At 46.0% G+C, this 16,382-nt stretch overlaps 1 protein-coding gene across 4 annotated transcripts in view; it reads left to right on the forward strand.

Annotated features, from left to right (window-relative positions):
* LAMB2 (laminin subunit beta 2) overlaps positions 1-16,382 on the forward strand; it is a 136,804-nt gene that overhangs the window by 3,968 nt on the left and 116,454 nt on the right. For all 4 annotated transcript variants that reach the window (XM_073591809.1, XM_073591810.1, XM_073591811.1 and 1 more), the window contains exon 2: positions 1,346-1,488. In XM_073591809.1, coding sequence (XP_073447910.1) covers positions 1,410-1,488 — 79 coding nt within the window. In that variant the 5' untranslated portion in view covers positions 1,346-1,409. The remainder of the gene's footprint in view (positions 1-1,345; positions 1,489-16,382) is intronic.

Raw genomic sequence — 16,382 nt, forward strand, 5'->3', positions numbered from 1 at the left:
TCAGTCCGGGGGGGGGAGGGGAGCATTATGCCGCGTACACGCGGTCGAAACTTCCGACAACAAATGTTCGATGGGAGCTTTTTGTTGGAAATTCCGACCCAGTGTGGGCTCCATCGGACATTTTCCGCCGGAATTTCCGACAAACGAATTTAAGATCCGGATCTCAAATTTTCACGACAACAAAATCCGTTGTCGGAAATTCCGATCGTGTGTACACAATTTCCGACGCGCAAAGTGCCACGCATGCTCGGAATCAAGCAAAAGAGCCGCACTGGCTATTGAACTTCATATTTCTCGGCTCGTCGTACGTGTGTCGTTCGTCACCTCGTTCTTGGCGTCCGGAATTTCCGACAAGATTTGTGTGACCGTGTGTATGCAAGACAAGTTTGAGCCAACATCCATCGGAAAAAAAAAAACGTGGATTTTGATGTCGGAATGTCCGATCGTGTGTACGGGGCATAAGCATAGGCGCGCGCACAGGGTGTGCCGGGTGTGCCCAGGCACACCCTAATCACCCTGTGCAGCACAGATTCCCCCCAACTGCCCTGGCTCCCCACTCCTTCCCTCTGCAGCACTTCTGGCTTCCCTCCTCTCCTCTCCTGCCGGCTGTTGCTGATGTTTTAGGAGTGAGGGAAGGGGCCGGTAAATATGTATTTATCAGCCCCTTCCCTTTCTGAATGAACATGGTGAGTGATGTGAGTAGTGTGTGTGTTTGAGCTTTGGGGCGCACACCTATGGGCATAAGATGTACTAACATATTTAGATACACTAACAAATGCAAGCCAGACTCCAGCTAATGCTTTATAAGCAGTTACAGCAAACTGTTTTTTTTTTTCTTTGGGAGAAAAGGTTCTACATAAATGAATAAAAGCTGATCATTGTAAGCACCAATGGCAGTGGTAAATACTTTGTCTTATCCATGTAAACTGATACATTCTGCTGGAGCGCTGTGCTTCCGGAAAAACAGCAGACTTGTTGGCCAGATCACCAGATGAAAAATAAGAAAAAAAAAAAAAAGCCTAAAAAAGAAAACGAATGCAGTCATCACATCTAAGAATTGCTAAACTGCAAAAGATAATAAATGTTTGCTTTTGGGTTTAATACGGCTTTAAATCTTGCACCTTACACGTTCACTACGTTCCACTCCTCCAATAAATGGCAGTTTTTTGGTTTTTTTTGTTCTACGTCCCGTACACAGAACAAGGAGGGAATGTGAGATTTGGAAAAGCTCCGGATTGTCTCAGCTCGGCAGCCAATGGCGGATCACAGAGAGAAAAATATTTTCTTTGCAGTGCGTTCCGCTCATCGCTGCCAAATTAACAATGAACTTTCGTCTCTCCGTCAGCCCCGCCGCGGCTCGGGAATAGCTGTGAAGAAGACGCGGCTTCCCACAGACCGGTGTGAAGTTGATGAGGACGCCGTCTTCCCGTCACCGGTGGAACGCGCCCGTCTTCTCCGCCATGTTGCCGGGACTCGCGGCGATCGCTGGTAAGTGACATTTAATTTACTTTTTCCTGAAACGTTCGTAGGAATTTATTAAAAAAAAAAAAAGATTCTCAGTTATAAGGCTGCATTCCCACCTCTGCGTCTTGAATCGCAGGCACAGATTTTACCGTGATTTCCGCCCGCCGAGATGTGAATGACAAATCGCAGAAAGCGCAATTTGAATGGCGCCTAAAATCGCAGTGCGGTGCTGTCGCACGATAAACTGCGCTGCAGTTGCGGCGACCCGCGTCGCGTGAAAGCATGTCACTCCTGAACTTACTCAATACATTGTGACTTTGGATGCATTCCCACATTTGCGTTTTGCATCGCGGGCACCAATTTGCCGCGATTCCAAAGCGCCGAGGTGTGAAGGTCAAATCGCAGAATTTGAGATGCCATTCGTTTGAATGGCGCCTAAAAATCGCAGTGCGGTGCTGCCGCGTGATAAATCGCAGCCACCCGCATCGCACTAAAGCACGTCCCCCAAAAAAGCAGCTCCTGAACTTTTTGTTTGTGGGGGCGACAAGCTTCACGCGATGCGGTTTGTGGGAACGGAGCCTTAGGCTGCATTCCCAGCTCTGCGATTCTGTCTTGATTTCAACGCGCCGAGGTGCGAATGACATTTCGCAGAACGCACATTTGAGATGCCATTGATTTGAATGCCACCTAAAATGGCAGTGTGGTTCTGCCGCGATTGCCGTGCGATAAAATGCGATGTAATCACCGCAAACCGCATCGCGTGAAGCTTGTCGCCCACAAACAAAATGTTCAGGAGCTACTTTTTGGGCGACCTGCTTCACGCGATGTGGTGATTGCAGCGCATTTTATCGCACGGTAATCGTGGCAGACCGACGCCGCGATTTCGGTGCCATTTTGATCTATATCGTTTACTTTTTTTGCCAATCGGAAAGAAAGGAACAGCATTGTGTTGTGTCTATTGATGATGAATTTGTTGTCTGCGATCGCTTGTACAATGATTCCGCTGATCGTTATTGATCATTATTGATCGCTGAAATCCTCAAATATCAATACATTGTGACTTTGGGTGAATTCCCACATTTGCGTTTTGCATCGCGAGCACAGGTTTGCCGCGATTCTGGCCAGCGATTTCAAAGTGCCGTGGTGTGAACGACAAATCGCAGAATTTGAGATGCCGTTCATTTGAATGGCACCTAAAATTGCGGCGTCATTGTCATGCGATAAATTGCGCCTGCAGTTGCGGCGACCCGCATCGTGTGAAGCATGTCGCCACAAAAGTAGCTCCTGAAATATTTTTTTGGGAGGTGACACGCGGTTTGCCCCGATTGCAGCGCAATCTATCGTGCGACAATTGCGGCAGAACCACACCGCGATTTTAGGTGGCATTCAAATGAATGGCATCTCAAATGTGCGTTCTGCGATTTGTCATTCGCACCTCGGCGCTTTGAAATCATGAGCAGAATCGCGGGAAAATCTGCCCATGATTGAAAAACGCAGAGCTGGGAATGCAGCCTAAGGCTGCGACTTGTGATGCGACTTTGGACACATAAAGTGGCATGGCATGGCATTGATTTCAATGGCACCCGTTCCTATGCGAAAATCAAGGACATCGAAAAGTTTCCTGCACTACTTTGATGCTGCTTTTGATGCAACTTTGATCCAAGAAGTGTAAAGTTGGGTCAAAGCTGCACTCGAAGCCGCATTCCAAAGTCGCACTACAAATTGCGTGACTTTGGGGGTCACAATAGTGTAAATGTAGCCGAAGTCACAATGTATTGATATTTGAGGATTGAGTATTTTTTGCAATGAATACAAGGCGTTGTCTGATTGGAGGAGGTGGATATTGGGATGTCATCGCCCGTCCTCTCCTCCTCATCCAGCCAGACAATGCCTTTTATTTGTTGAGACAAAAATACAAGACATTCTCCGAATGGTGGAGGTGGGGACCGAAGAGGAAGAGGAAGCAGCATCTGTCCATGGCTATCAATGTATGTAGCAAGGAATACTACAGTGATTGTCAGCTTCCTCGGCGACCCTCCAGATATCAGATATAGATGCTTAGTGAATAGAGGGTCCCTGGTCATGAATGGAGGGTTCCTACTTTTATAATGGAGGGTCCTGGTTTGTGATTGGAGGGTCCGAATTTGTGAATGGAGGGTCCAAGTTTGCGAATGGAGGGTCCTGGTTTGTGAATGGAAGGTCCGAATTTGTGAATGGACAGTCCTGGTTTGTGAATGGAAGGTCCGAATTTGTGAATGGACAGTCCTGGTTTGTGAATGGAAGGTCCGAATTTGTGAATGGACAGTCCTGGTTTGTGAATGGAGGGTTCTGGTTTGTGAATGGAGGGTCCGAATTTGTGAATGGACGGTCCTGGTTTGTGATTGGAGGGTCCTGGTTTGTGATTGGAGGGTCCCTGGTTTGTGATGGGAGGGTCCTGGTTTGTGAATGGACGGTTCTGGTTTGTGAATGGAGGGTCCGAATTTGTGAATGGACGGTCCTGGTTTGTGATTGGAGGGTCCTGGTTTGTGATTGGAGGGTCCCTGGTTTGTGATGGGAGGGTCCTGGTTTGTGAATGGACGGTCCTGGTTTTTGATTGGAGGGTCCTGGTTTGTGATTGGAGGGTCCTGGTTTGTGAATGGAGGGTCCCTGGTTTGTGAATGGAGGGTCCCTGGTTTGTGATTGGAGGTTAATGAATGTTTGTGTTTTATAATTGATACATCACATGACACATGTATGACCACCATGAGGATAGAAGAACATGTCACGTCACGTGTAAGTCAGTAAATCAGAGTCCAGCAGACACGCCGGCAGTAACAATTTTCATTCTCACGGATTCCAACATTCTCTGTAAATAATGATGACATATAAAAAACCCAACTGAACTTTCCGTTCAAACCAGCGAAATCCATTCCAGATGCATTGCAAAACAAAACATGTTACAGTCACGTGTTTTCTTTAGGCACCGGCCACATCCTGAGGAGAAAAGCCCGTCCCCTGCCAGCATGCTGCAGAGAAGGATCCTTACTCTCTGTGTGGAATCAGTAGTCTCTCTGCAGCGGTCTGACACTCCCCCTTGTCATACTATATAGAAGTCTGGCGAGAGCTCGAGGTCTCCTAACATCAGGAGGCAGGAAGTTTGCTGATAGCAGAGCAGGGAGCCCTGCTGGACCTCTGTAGAGAGACCACTGCTTCCACACAGAGAGCAAGAGTGTCCCTCCGCAGCTGCTGGCAGGGGACAGGCTTTTCTAGATAGGCTGCGGCTGCTTTCTAGAGAAAATCAACCAATCAATTTCACCGACTAATTAAGCAGTGTGTTATGTGATTGGGTTTCTTGCACCGTTGGGGACACGGGGATCATTACACAATTGTTACATTGTTAACACTAATACTGATACTGTGAATATAGTGGAAGAATTTTCTGTTTAAAATGTATTTTCTTCACGGTGATCCCTTCCATGGTGTTCCCACAACTACCCCCCGGGTTGTCTCCATGTCTTAGTAGTGGGAGGGGGGAGCTGACAACGTCAATCCCTCATTGATACAGCACAGTGAGCGTAGTCACTGGGACAGGAAGTGTATTACTGGCAGGATCACCAGCTGAAAACTAAAGCCTAGGAAAGAAAACGAAGGCAGTCAATACATGAAAGGATTGGAAAGCTGCAATTTATGAAACTTTTGTTTTTAGGGTTTAGCTAGGCATCCGATTGGTTGCTGGAGGTCGCTCATCTTGGTACAGCCAAGCTTGGCAAACTGAGCGCCAGTTCACACCACATGCAGTCCAGTGCGGGGTTTTTTTTTCAGCATCAAAAACGCATTGAAAGGAGGTTATATGGTTTCCAACTGCATATTTTACTCCAGTGCGGTCAGCTCCAGAAAAAAAAAGTAGAACATGCATTTTTCCGGCACTGGAATGCGGTAAAACGCATCAAAAAACGCACCGGAATGCACAGGAACACATCAAAAACGCATTAAAAACACACCTGACCCTAAAAAAACAATAAAGAAGAAGAAAAAAGCATCTGGAAGGCATCCAGAAACACATCAAAAACGCACCAGAATGCATCAAAAATGCATTAAAAAACGTGCATGCACAAATGCATCTGGAGTGTTTTTTTGGAGTGAACCAGCCCTAAAATGCATAAAAAATGCACCGGAATGCACTGGAACATTTAAAAAATGCATTAAAAAATGCACTGGACCAGTGAAAAATAAAAAACAGTAAAAAAAGACAAAAAAAAAAAAAAAGCATCTCAATGCATCTGGAAACGCATCAATACTGCACCAGAACGCATCAAAAACACGTTAAAAACATGCATTGCAGAAACGCATCCGGAACGTATCTGGAGTGCGGTTTTGTGGTGTGAACCAGCCCTGAATGTTCCCCTTCTATTTCCGCTACAGGTCGAATGTTATTCATTCATAAAACAACTGCTGAGCGAGTCAGGAAAATACCCAATTGTGTCAGCAGGTACAAATACTGTGACTGCTGACTTTTTAAAATTAGTGTCTGAGGTCCAGAGTTGTCTTCCCGCAGCTGCTGCGGTCGTCCGTGCCGCCATCTTGGATACAGGAGCCGACTGTGGCTTCCTGAGGAACCACAGCTGGCTTCCCTCTGTGCGTGTGTAAGTTCACACATAGTACTTTGTGAATGGAGAATGGAGGGGCGGGGCAAGAGATCCTCACCTAGACAAGGATTGTGGAAGTGGGAGCCAATAAAAATCAGTACTTGCCTACCCCACCCCCAACACCCCCCTCCCCCAACCTAAAAAAAAAAAAAAAAAAAAAAATCTGTTACTTAGAGGCTGCTTGTTTTCTCCTTTTGATCTGTTTATTATAAAATCGTAAACCTAGCAGCTCTTATGCCTATTACATTTTAGACATGTGCACTGCCGAAAAGTTTGTTTTCCTTTTTTTCGGGTAATTCGTTATGATCAAAATTCGTAAATTCATACATCCAAAAATCCGAAATCCGGAAATTCTAAAATTCTGAGATTTGGAAATTCGGAAAATCCGAAAATTCTGGAATTGGGAAATTTGAAAATGTGAAAAATCTGAAATCCGAAAAATCCGAAAATTGGAAAATTCAGAAATTCAAAAATCCGAAAATTCAAAAATCCGAAAATTCAAAAATCCGAAAATTCAAAAATCCAAAAATTCAAAAATCCGAAATCCAAAATAATAACTAACTAATAATAACTATTTGTCAGAAACCATGAAATCAGACCAGGACAGAAGTACAGTTAAATCACACTTGTTTAATAATAAGACCCCTTTCACACTGAGCCGCCCCGGGCATCGGCGGTAAAGCAATGCTATTTTTAGCGCCGCTTTACCGTCGTTAAAAATCGCCCAGCTAGCGGCCGAATAGCGCCGCTAAAACAATGGTAAACCAGCGCTAAAAATAGCATCGCTTTACCGCCGATGCCGAAAAGGGGTTAAATTTGCCCATAAAACGCGCTTTGCCGGCGGTATGGCAGCGCTGTCCCATTATTTTCAATGGGCAGGAGCAGCGGAGGAGCGGTGTATTCACCACTCCTACACCGCTGCAAAGAAGCTGCTGGCAGGACTTTTTGTGATGCCCTGCCAGCGCAGCGCCCCAGTGTGAAAGCCCTCGGGCTTTCACACTGGTTTGCAGCTGAGACTTTTTTCAGACGCTATGCAGGTGCTATTTTTAGCACTGTAGCGCCTAAAAAAAAACACCTCCAGTGTGAAAGGGGTCTAAAAGTAAAAAGAACAAATGTAGTCAAAACATAGCCAAAGTTCAGTAACCGTAACGCATAGTCAGCCAAGCCAGAAGTCAGGGATCAATGTAGTGGAACAGCAAGCAGGATCTGGAGCCAGAAGGGATATCAGCAAAGGAAGTCTTGAACAGGATCGCAGGAGATAGTTTCTGTGATGTTGACCAAGGCGAAGGCAGAGATCATCTGGACTGGACGGCTTAATTAGGCAGGACTGACGAGCAGGATATCATCAACAGCTGAGTACCTGTGGAGAGATAGGAGCTGGCAATTAGCCGACAGCTGAGCGGCCAGCTCAGAGAAAGAAGGGATGAGCCCAGCCCTGACACTATTAAATTATCGGTATTGGAAATTCCTTTCAAATTTGGCTGTTAGTGAAAGCAATGAATACAAATTTATCCGAAGTTACGAATTATCCGAAATAATGAATGCCGCATCTAAAAAATTGGAACAAGAAAAAAATTAATCATTAATAATAATAATAATAATAAGGTTTTTTTAATTATTGTTACTTATTATTATTAATTTGTGACGTTCCTTTCTTTTAGATGCAGCATTCGTTATTTCGGAAAATGTGTAACTTCAGATAAATTCGTATTCGTTACGTTCACTAACAGCCAAATTTGAAAGGAAATTCCAATGCCTATAATTTTTTAGTTAGCAATAGTTAAGTTATTATTAGTTAGTTCATTTTTTCAGATTTTCGAATTTTCGGATTTTCGTTCTTTTGAATCTGTTTATTTTCGAATTTTCGAATGTTCAAATTTCAAATTGACAAATCTATGAAATTTCGAATTTCCGGATTTTCGAATTTAGAGTTTTCGGAAAAATTTGTTAAACAGGGTTTCGTTAATTCGGATATTTTCGAATTTTACGAATTTGTCGAAATTCGTTGAAAAACAAATTCGGAAGGAATCGAATTGCACATGTCTATTAAATGTATCAATTTTTTTTTTAAACATGGGTGTTTATATTTTGTAATAATATTGGACATACGTTATTTCTCAATTAACAGTTTGTGAACAAAAAAAAAAAAGTATTTATTACCTAAGATCCAAAGCTCCATCCAGTGGCTATAATACAGCATTTTCCATACCCACTCTATTTTTTTTTAAGGAATGAATAACTTTCGACCTGTAGGGGAAATAGAAAGCGAACATTTGACTGATGCAAATTTAGTAATAAATACACTCCTTGGCATTTAATGAGGAACTCAACATCGTGTTATTTAGTAAACCAAATGACCAATCCTGGCTTCCTCGTGAACGGTCTGGCTGCCTCGCGGAACGTCGGTGGGGTTGGCAGCGTCCTGGTTTCGTCCTGGTTTTCTAGCCTGGAGCGGCTCATTATTATTATTTTTTTTCCTGCGTTCTCTTTCACAGTACAGATAAGTGAAAAAACATTTCTGCCTCGGGTCCTAGGCAATGGATAAAACATCACAGGGGGGGCGGCCGACGCGTTTCCTGAAGTGAAACGTATGAAGCGGGACGATGTGATTTATACGGGGGGGGGGGGATCCCAGGAGTATGGAAGGAAAGCACATCATTAACAAGACCATTTCCACCCCGACCTTATAACATCTGCTCCTGTTTCTGCCATTACCGGAGGATACCGAGACGTTTAACTTAACAATAGGAATGAACTGCCATTCCCTGTTTTACGACTTTCCCTGAACTAGTAATCTTGCACAGTTGTACCGGCTCCTCTCCTGGCTTTCTCTGATTTCACCGCACACTGTGAGCTTCTCACCATGTGTATTAGAAGCTACAGAATGTGCTGGAGGCCACTTGCCACGATCTGCCTACATCGCATAGCAGTGGCGGCTGGTGGCAAACAGTCCTACTCCTGGTGCTTCACGGCGGCTTCCCCTGTATCTCCTCCCTCCTCCTCCTCGGTGGCCAATAGGATCGCTTCTCCTCTCGGCCAATCGGGTGACGGATCTCAGGACCCGCTTCCTGATTGGCCAGGAGGAGAATCAGGAAGACAATAACGAATATTACTTCGCTATCATCAAACAACTGGGTGGGCTAGGGGGCACAGTGCTCTGCGCCCCGAGCCCACCCTTTTTCTAAGCCTATTAGAGCCTCAGGCTCTAATCATGTGCTTCTTAAAAAAAAAAACCCCATTGGAATCTATGCACCCGGTGCCCTGCATGTAGATTAGGGGGCCGGACGCATGGATTAGGGGGACAGTGCCTCTGAGCCCTGCATTTCGGGCCGCCACTATTGCATAGAGAAGCATAGAGATTAGTCATGTGCACTGCCGAAAAATTTGTTCGTTTACGTTTTCATTTCATTTGGCTTTATTTATTTTTCTGATCATTCGTTATGATCGCAATTCCTAAACTCCAAAATTCGTAAATTTGTAAAATCGAAAATTCGTAATTTTCGTAAATTCGGAAATCAGAAAGAAGATCCGAAAGTTTAAAAGTCCAATGTCATTTTACTTCTTAAAATGCAGCACATGGGATGTTCATCGGTCATATAAAGTGTAACGAGACAATAATGTTCTCAGCCTTGTGCCTGCTAGGAAGACTGGGAGCTTATGAAGAAAAGGGCAAGGCTAAGGACTAAACATACAGGGAAGCTGGATTATACCATTAACAGACATTAAAATAACAAGCTGTGCTTACACTGAATTGCCACTAGATGTCAGCACCAAGACATTAACCTTGGTGCCCAACACGTGGCCTAAGAGGATGCCCGGCGCTAGAACACTCTCTGTTTTCCAGCTGGGCACTGAAGGAAGACTAATGTGAGCGGAGTTATCTCACCCCCCACCCACCTGCATTTTTGGTCATGGCAGAGAAAGTTAACACCCCCCCCCCCATAGATGGTAATGTGGGGTTACATTTCAATGCCACTGACCACCAATGTGGGGGGCTAATAGTACTGACACCAATGCTGGGGGTTATTATTATTGTGTCCACCGACACCAAAGTTGGGGGTTATTATTGCGTTCATTGACAACAATGTTGGGGCTTTTTCATTACTGCCACTGCTAGGGGTTATTATTGATGCCACTGACGCCAATGCTGGGGGTTATTAATGATGCCACTGACGCCAATGCTGGGGGTTATTAATGATGCCACTGATGCCAATGCTGGGGGTTATCAATGATGCCACTGACGCCAATGCTGGGGGTTATTAATGATGCCACTGACGCAAATGCTGGAGGTTATTAATGATGCCACTGACGCCAATGCTGGGGGTTATTAATGATGCCACTGATTCCAATGCTGGGGGTTATTATTGCTGCCACTGACACCAATGCTGGGGGTTATTCCTACCACCGACGCCAATGGTGGGGGTTATTAATGATGCCACTGACATCAGTGCTAAGGGTTATTATTTTGCTTACTGACACCAATGCTGGGGTTTTTTTTATTGTGTCCACTGCCACCAATGCTGGGGGTTATTAATGATGCCACTGACGCCAATGCTGGGGGTTATTAATGATGCCACTGATGCCAATGCTGGGGGTTATTATTGCTGCCACTGACACCAATGCTGGGGGTTATTCCTACCACCGACGCCAATGGTGGGGGTTATTAATGATGCCACTGACATCAGTGCTAAGGGTTATTATTTTGCTTACTGACACCAATGCTGGGTTTTTTTTTATTGTGTCCACTGCCACCAATGCTTATTATTGTGCCCACTGACATCAATGACAGGGGTTATTATTGTGCCCACTGACAACAAATAACCCCACGAACACCAACGCTGGGTATTATAATTGTGTCCATTGACACCAATGCTGGGGGTTATTATTGCATCCACTGACACCAATGCTGAGGTCATATTACTGCAGCGTCTTCAGTGTACATTGAGAGAAGGCGGACAAGGCAGGAGACTCTGAGCCCTGAATGTTCAGGTTTGTGAACAGCGTACAAGGAGGTCGATGTTATTATCAGACGGGGACTCTTAGCTGTGCCCTGGGGGGGGGGGGGGGGAGGCTCGGGGGGGTCCTACATTCCTGCTTTGATGGTAGCTGGCGCAGGTGTTTGACCTTGACAAAGAGCCAGTTAAAGAGCTCTTTACAACAGACAAGGAGGTTAAGGTGCAAGCCTGGATCTGCCGCTCTGCAGGGGGAGTGCGGAGAAATAACGGTGCATTGTATGTCAGACATTTCCCAATGCCGTGTGGTTTTCACAGTCACAATGAGCTTCATGTGTAAAAAAGGGGCTGAAAGCAAAGTGTCTGTGCTGCCCAATTCGACCAATTAGATTATTCCTTTAATTCTCACATTTGCATTTACAGGGGGCACAGCATCAGATATAATTCCTCATCCTAAATCCATGCATACTGAGTAACACACACTTCCAGGAATCTATTACTTCTCACAGAGATCATAGTACTCCCACTTGACAATGCCTTCGTGTGCTTTTCTCTCCAGAAGGCCAGAGCCATCTTGTCATTCAAAATGTGAGAGCGCTCAAAGCTGAAGATTGGCCTGGGCAGGAAGGGGGTTCAAATGCCCGGTAAGGAAAGGGTTAATCGGTACAGTTGTCCAAAAATACAACACAAATACACGACACCACTTCCGATTCTTTATTTTGTCGTATAAAAATTTTCGGAACTTCGGTAACCTCTTCAGTTTCAACATGCGACTAGCAAGCGGAAAAAGTCGGACGATCTGTCGTCTGATTTTCGGACTGTGTGTAAGTCCTTTAAGGACTCGTGTCCGATGAGGCCAATTGAGTTTGTTAGGTTTGGATCATAAAAATGGCTTTTCTGTGTCTGGGTTCTCTGCAGCGGGTGAAGCTGTATATAAAAAAACAAAACAAAAACGACCCCGCCCTGCTAAAGTGATGCCAGGAGGAGTACAGCAAACAACCGACATCTTCTACTGAGCCTGGAGCCTGGGACTGCTTGACATTGCTTTTGTTCTTGCGGAGTTCCTCTTTAGGGACTTATGTCTGATGTAAAGCGGACAATGGAGATAGTTAAGCCCTGTTCAGAGAAATCGATCTTCTATATCTCGGCTCCCTTCGTGGGTCACACAGTGTAAATATAGACGACCCTGTCCTGCTAAAGTGATTCCGGGAGGACTGGAGGCGAAGAGCCGATGTCTTCTACTGGGCTTGTCTAGAATCCCTCCCGAAATGTACATGGAGGACCTTCCACCGCTTCTCATAGGTTCTTATTACAAATCATTATTTCAGCTCAGTGTATTGAGCCTGCAGCCTATTATGACTGCTTGACATTGCTGAGGATCGGCGGTCTCCAAACTGCGGCCCTTTGCCTGTCTTTATCCGGCCCTTGGGGATTCCTCCCACTGACACCGACAATGGGCTACCTTCCTACATACAGTGGGACTAAGGCAGGGTGGCTACATTCCTACATACAGTGGGACTAAATCAGGGTGGCCACGTTCCTTCATAAAGTGGGACTAAAGCAGAGTGGCTACATTCTTATGAACAGTGGGACTAAGGCAGGGTGGCTACATTCCTACATACAGTGGGACTAAGGCAGGGTGGCCACGTTCCTTCATAAAGTGGGACTAAAGCAGGGTGGCTACATTCCTACATAAAGTGGGACTAAGTCAGGGTGGCCACGTTCCTTCATAAAGTGGGACTAAAGCAGGGTGGCTACATTCTTATGAACAGTGGGACTAAGGCAGAGTGGCTACGTTCCTACATACAGTGGGACAAGGGCAGGGTGTCTACATTCCTACATACAGTGGGACTAAGGCAGGGTGGCTACATTCCTAGATACAGTGGGACTAAGGCAGGGTGGTCACGTTCCTTCATAAAGTGGGACTAAGACAGAGTGGCTACATTCTTATGAACAGTGGGACTAAGACAGAGTGGCTACGTTCCTACATACAGTGGGACTAGGGCAGGGTGGCTACATTCCTACATAAAGTGGGACTAAGTCAGGGTGGCTATATTCCTACATACAGTGGCACTAAGTCAGGGTGGCTACATTCCTACATACAGTGGGACTAAGTCAGGGTGGCTACGTTCCTTCATAAAGTGGGACTAAATTAGGATGGCTACATTCTTATGAACAGTGGGACTAAGGCGGAGTGGCTACATTCCTACATACAGTGGGACTAAGGCAGGGTGGCTACATTCCTAGATACAGTGGGACTAAGGCAGGGTGGCTACATTCCTACATACAGTGGGACTAAGGCAGGGTGGTCACGTTCCTTCATAAAGTGGGACTAAGACAGAGTGGCTACATTCTTATGAACAGTGGGACTAAGACAGAGTGGCTACATTCCTACATACAGTGGGACTAAGTTAGGGTGGCTACATTCCTACATACAGTGGGACTAAGTCAGGGTGGCTACGTTCCTTCATAAAGTGGCACTAAATTAGGGTGGCTACATTCTTATGAACAGTGGGACTAAGGCGGAGTGGCTACATTCCTACATACAGTGGGACTAAGGCAGGGTGGCTACATTCCTACATACAGTGGGACTAAGGCAGGGTGGCTACATTCCTACATACAGTGGGACTAAGATAGGGTGGCTACCTTCCTTCATATAGTGAGACTAAGGCAAAGTGGTTACATCCCTACATACAGTTGGACTAATTCAGGGTGGCTGCATTCCTACATACAGTGGGACTAAGGCAGGCTAAATTTGCCTAGCAACGCAGCAGTGTGAACCGAAACTAAATCAACCCTTATTGGCTACATTTTATGACATTTTATTTACACTGTTATGCCGCGTACAGACGATCGGATTTTCCGACAACAAAACCATGGATTTTTTTCCGACGGACTTTGGCTCATACTTGTCTTGCATACTCACGGTCACACAAATGTTGTCGGAAATTCCGAACGCCAAGAACGCGGTGACGTACAACGCGTACGACGAGCCTAGAAAAAGGAAGTTCAATAGCCAGTGCGGCTCCTTCTGCTTGATTCCGAGCATGCGTGGAACTTTTGTGCGTCGGAATCGTGTACACACGCTCTGAATTTTCCGACAACAAAACTTGTTGTCGGAAAATTTGAGAACCAGCTCTCAAACATCTGTTGTCGGAAATTCCGACAGCAAATGTCCGATGGAGCCTACACACGGTCGGAATTTCCGACAACAAGCTCACACCCAACATTTGTTGTCGGAAATTCCGATCGTGTGTACGCGGCATAAGCGTACTTTACATTTTACAGCGAGCTTCGCTTTAATTACAAGTGCGCTAACGTGGATACAATCACACCACACATGACGGAAGATCCTTTAATATACAAATGAAAAAAAAAAAAAAGTGAAGTGGAAATAGTCCGATCTTTCCCCGCGATATGAAAAGAAGGATTATATGAAGCACATTGTTAAATATCAAGTAGGATAGAGATGAGTCCACTTCTTCCAGATCCAGATGGAGCGAAGTGACGGCACAGGAACACGCGCTGGCACCGCTCACCATAGCTGGAATGTCTCGGCGTTCCCATCATATCGGTGCCACGAACAATCAGATCCCTGTTCTGCAGCCATTGCAGCTGGAGAAGCTCCGAGCCAGAATACATACTTATGCCGTAACATAATTTTCTTCTTATAATTTCATTTTAATATCATTACAACCCGTCCTTCTCCGTCTACAGAGGAATGTGCTGAGGATGAAGCCATGGAAGGGTTGGCAAAGCCCGGATCTCCAGCTGTTCCTGAACTCCATCTCCCATGATCCTTAGCTAGTGTGTGGAGAATGGAGTTCAATGGTGGAAGGCTTTAAAGGAAACATTCAATTCCATAATGGTCCCCCTCTTCATTCTTATATCAAATATTGAAATAAAGGAAAATTGATGGAAAATGGAATGAGAATGGACTACTATTTTCTATGAACTACTGAATATAATACAGTATTTTTAAAGTCAAAGCTGCAGCATGCTGCAAATTTATATACTGTATAAGAAAGATAGAGCAGTGGGGTGGCAACATAATGCTAAAATTCACGTAGATCGGGGGTCTCCAAACTATGGCCTGCAGGCCACATCCAACCGCTACAAGATTTTTCCTTGGCAGGAGCTACGGTCAGTGGTGTATACTTAATGTTAATTCTCCCCATCAAGTAATGGGTGACTCTGAAGGTGACCATGAGGTAAGGAGGACTCTGATGGGGAACTGATGTAGGGGAGCTCTGATGGGTAACCTGATGTAAGGAGGACTCTCATGGGGAACCTGATGTAGGGGAGCTCTGATGGCGAACCTGATGTAAGGCAGACACTGATGGGGTCCCTGATGTAAGGAGGGCTCTGATGGGGAACCTGATGTAGGGGAGCTCTGATGGGGAACCTAATGTAAGGAGGGCTCTGATGGGGAACCCGATGTAGGGGAGCTCTGATGGGGAACCTAACGTAAGGAGGGCTCTGATGGGGAACCCGATGTAGGGGAGCTCTGATGGGACACCTGATGTAAGGAGGGCTCTGATGGGACACCTGATGTAAGGAGGGCTCTGATGGGGAACCTGATGTAGGGGAGCTCTGATGGGACACCTGATGTAGGGGAGCTCTGATGGGACACCTGATGTAGGGGAGCTCTGATGGGGAACCCGATGTAGGGGAGCTCTGATGGGACACCTGATGTAAGGAGGGCTCTGATGGGACACCTGATGTAAGGAGGGCTCTGATGGGGAACCTGATGTAAGGAGGGCTCTGATGGGACACCTGATGTAAGGAGGGCTCTGATGGGACACCTGATGTAAGGAGGGCTCTGATGGGGAACCTGATGTAGGGGAGCTCTGATGGGACACCTGATGTAAGGAGGGCTCTGATGGGGAACCTGATGTAGGGGAGCTCTGATGGGACACCTGATGTAAGGAGGGCTCTGATGGGGAACCTGATGTAGGGGAGCTCTGATGGGACACCTGATGTAAGGAGGGCTCTGATGGGGAACCTGATGTAGGGGAGGTCTGATGGGACACCTGATGTAAGGAGGGCTCTGATGGGGAACCTGATGTAGGGGAGCTCTGATGGGACACCTGATGTAAGGAGGGCTCTGATGGGGAACCTGATGTAGGGGAGCTCTGATGGGACACCTGATGTAAGGAGGGCTCTGATGGGGAACCTGATGTAGGGGTGCTCTGATGGCAAACCTGATGTAAGGCAGACACTGATGGGGACCCTGATGTAAGGGGGACTCTCATGGGGAACCTGATGTAGGGGAGCTCTGATGGGGACCCTGATGTAAGGAGGGCTCTGATGGGGAACCTGATGTAAGCAGGTACAATCT

The sequence above is a fragment of the Aquarana catesbeiana genome, linkage group LG07 (genome assembly GCF_042186555.1).
Source record: "Aquarana catesbeiana isolate 2022-GZ linkage group LG07, ASM4218655v1, whole genome shotgun sequence".
In the NCBI taxonomy this organism is placed as follows: domain Eukaryota; kingdom Metazoa; phylum Chordata; class Amphibia; order Anura; family Ranidae; genus Aquarana; species Aquarana catesbeiana.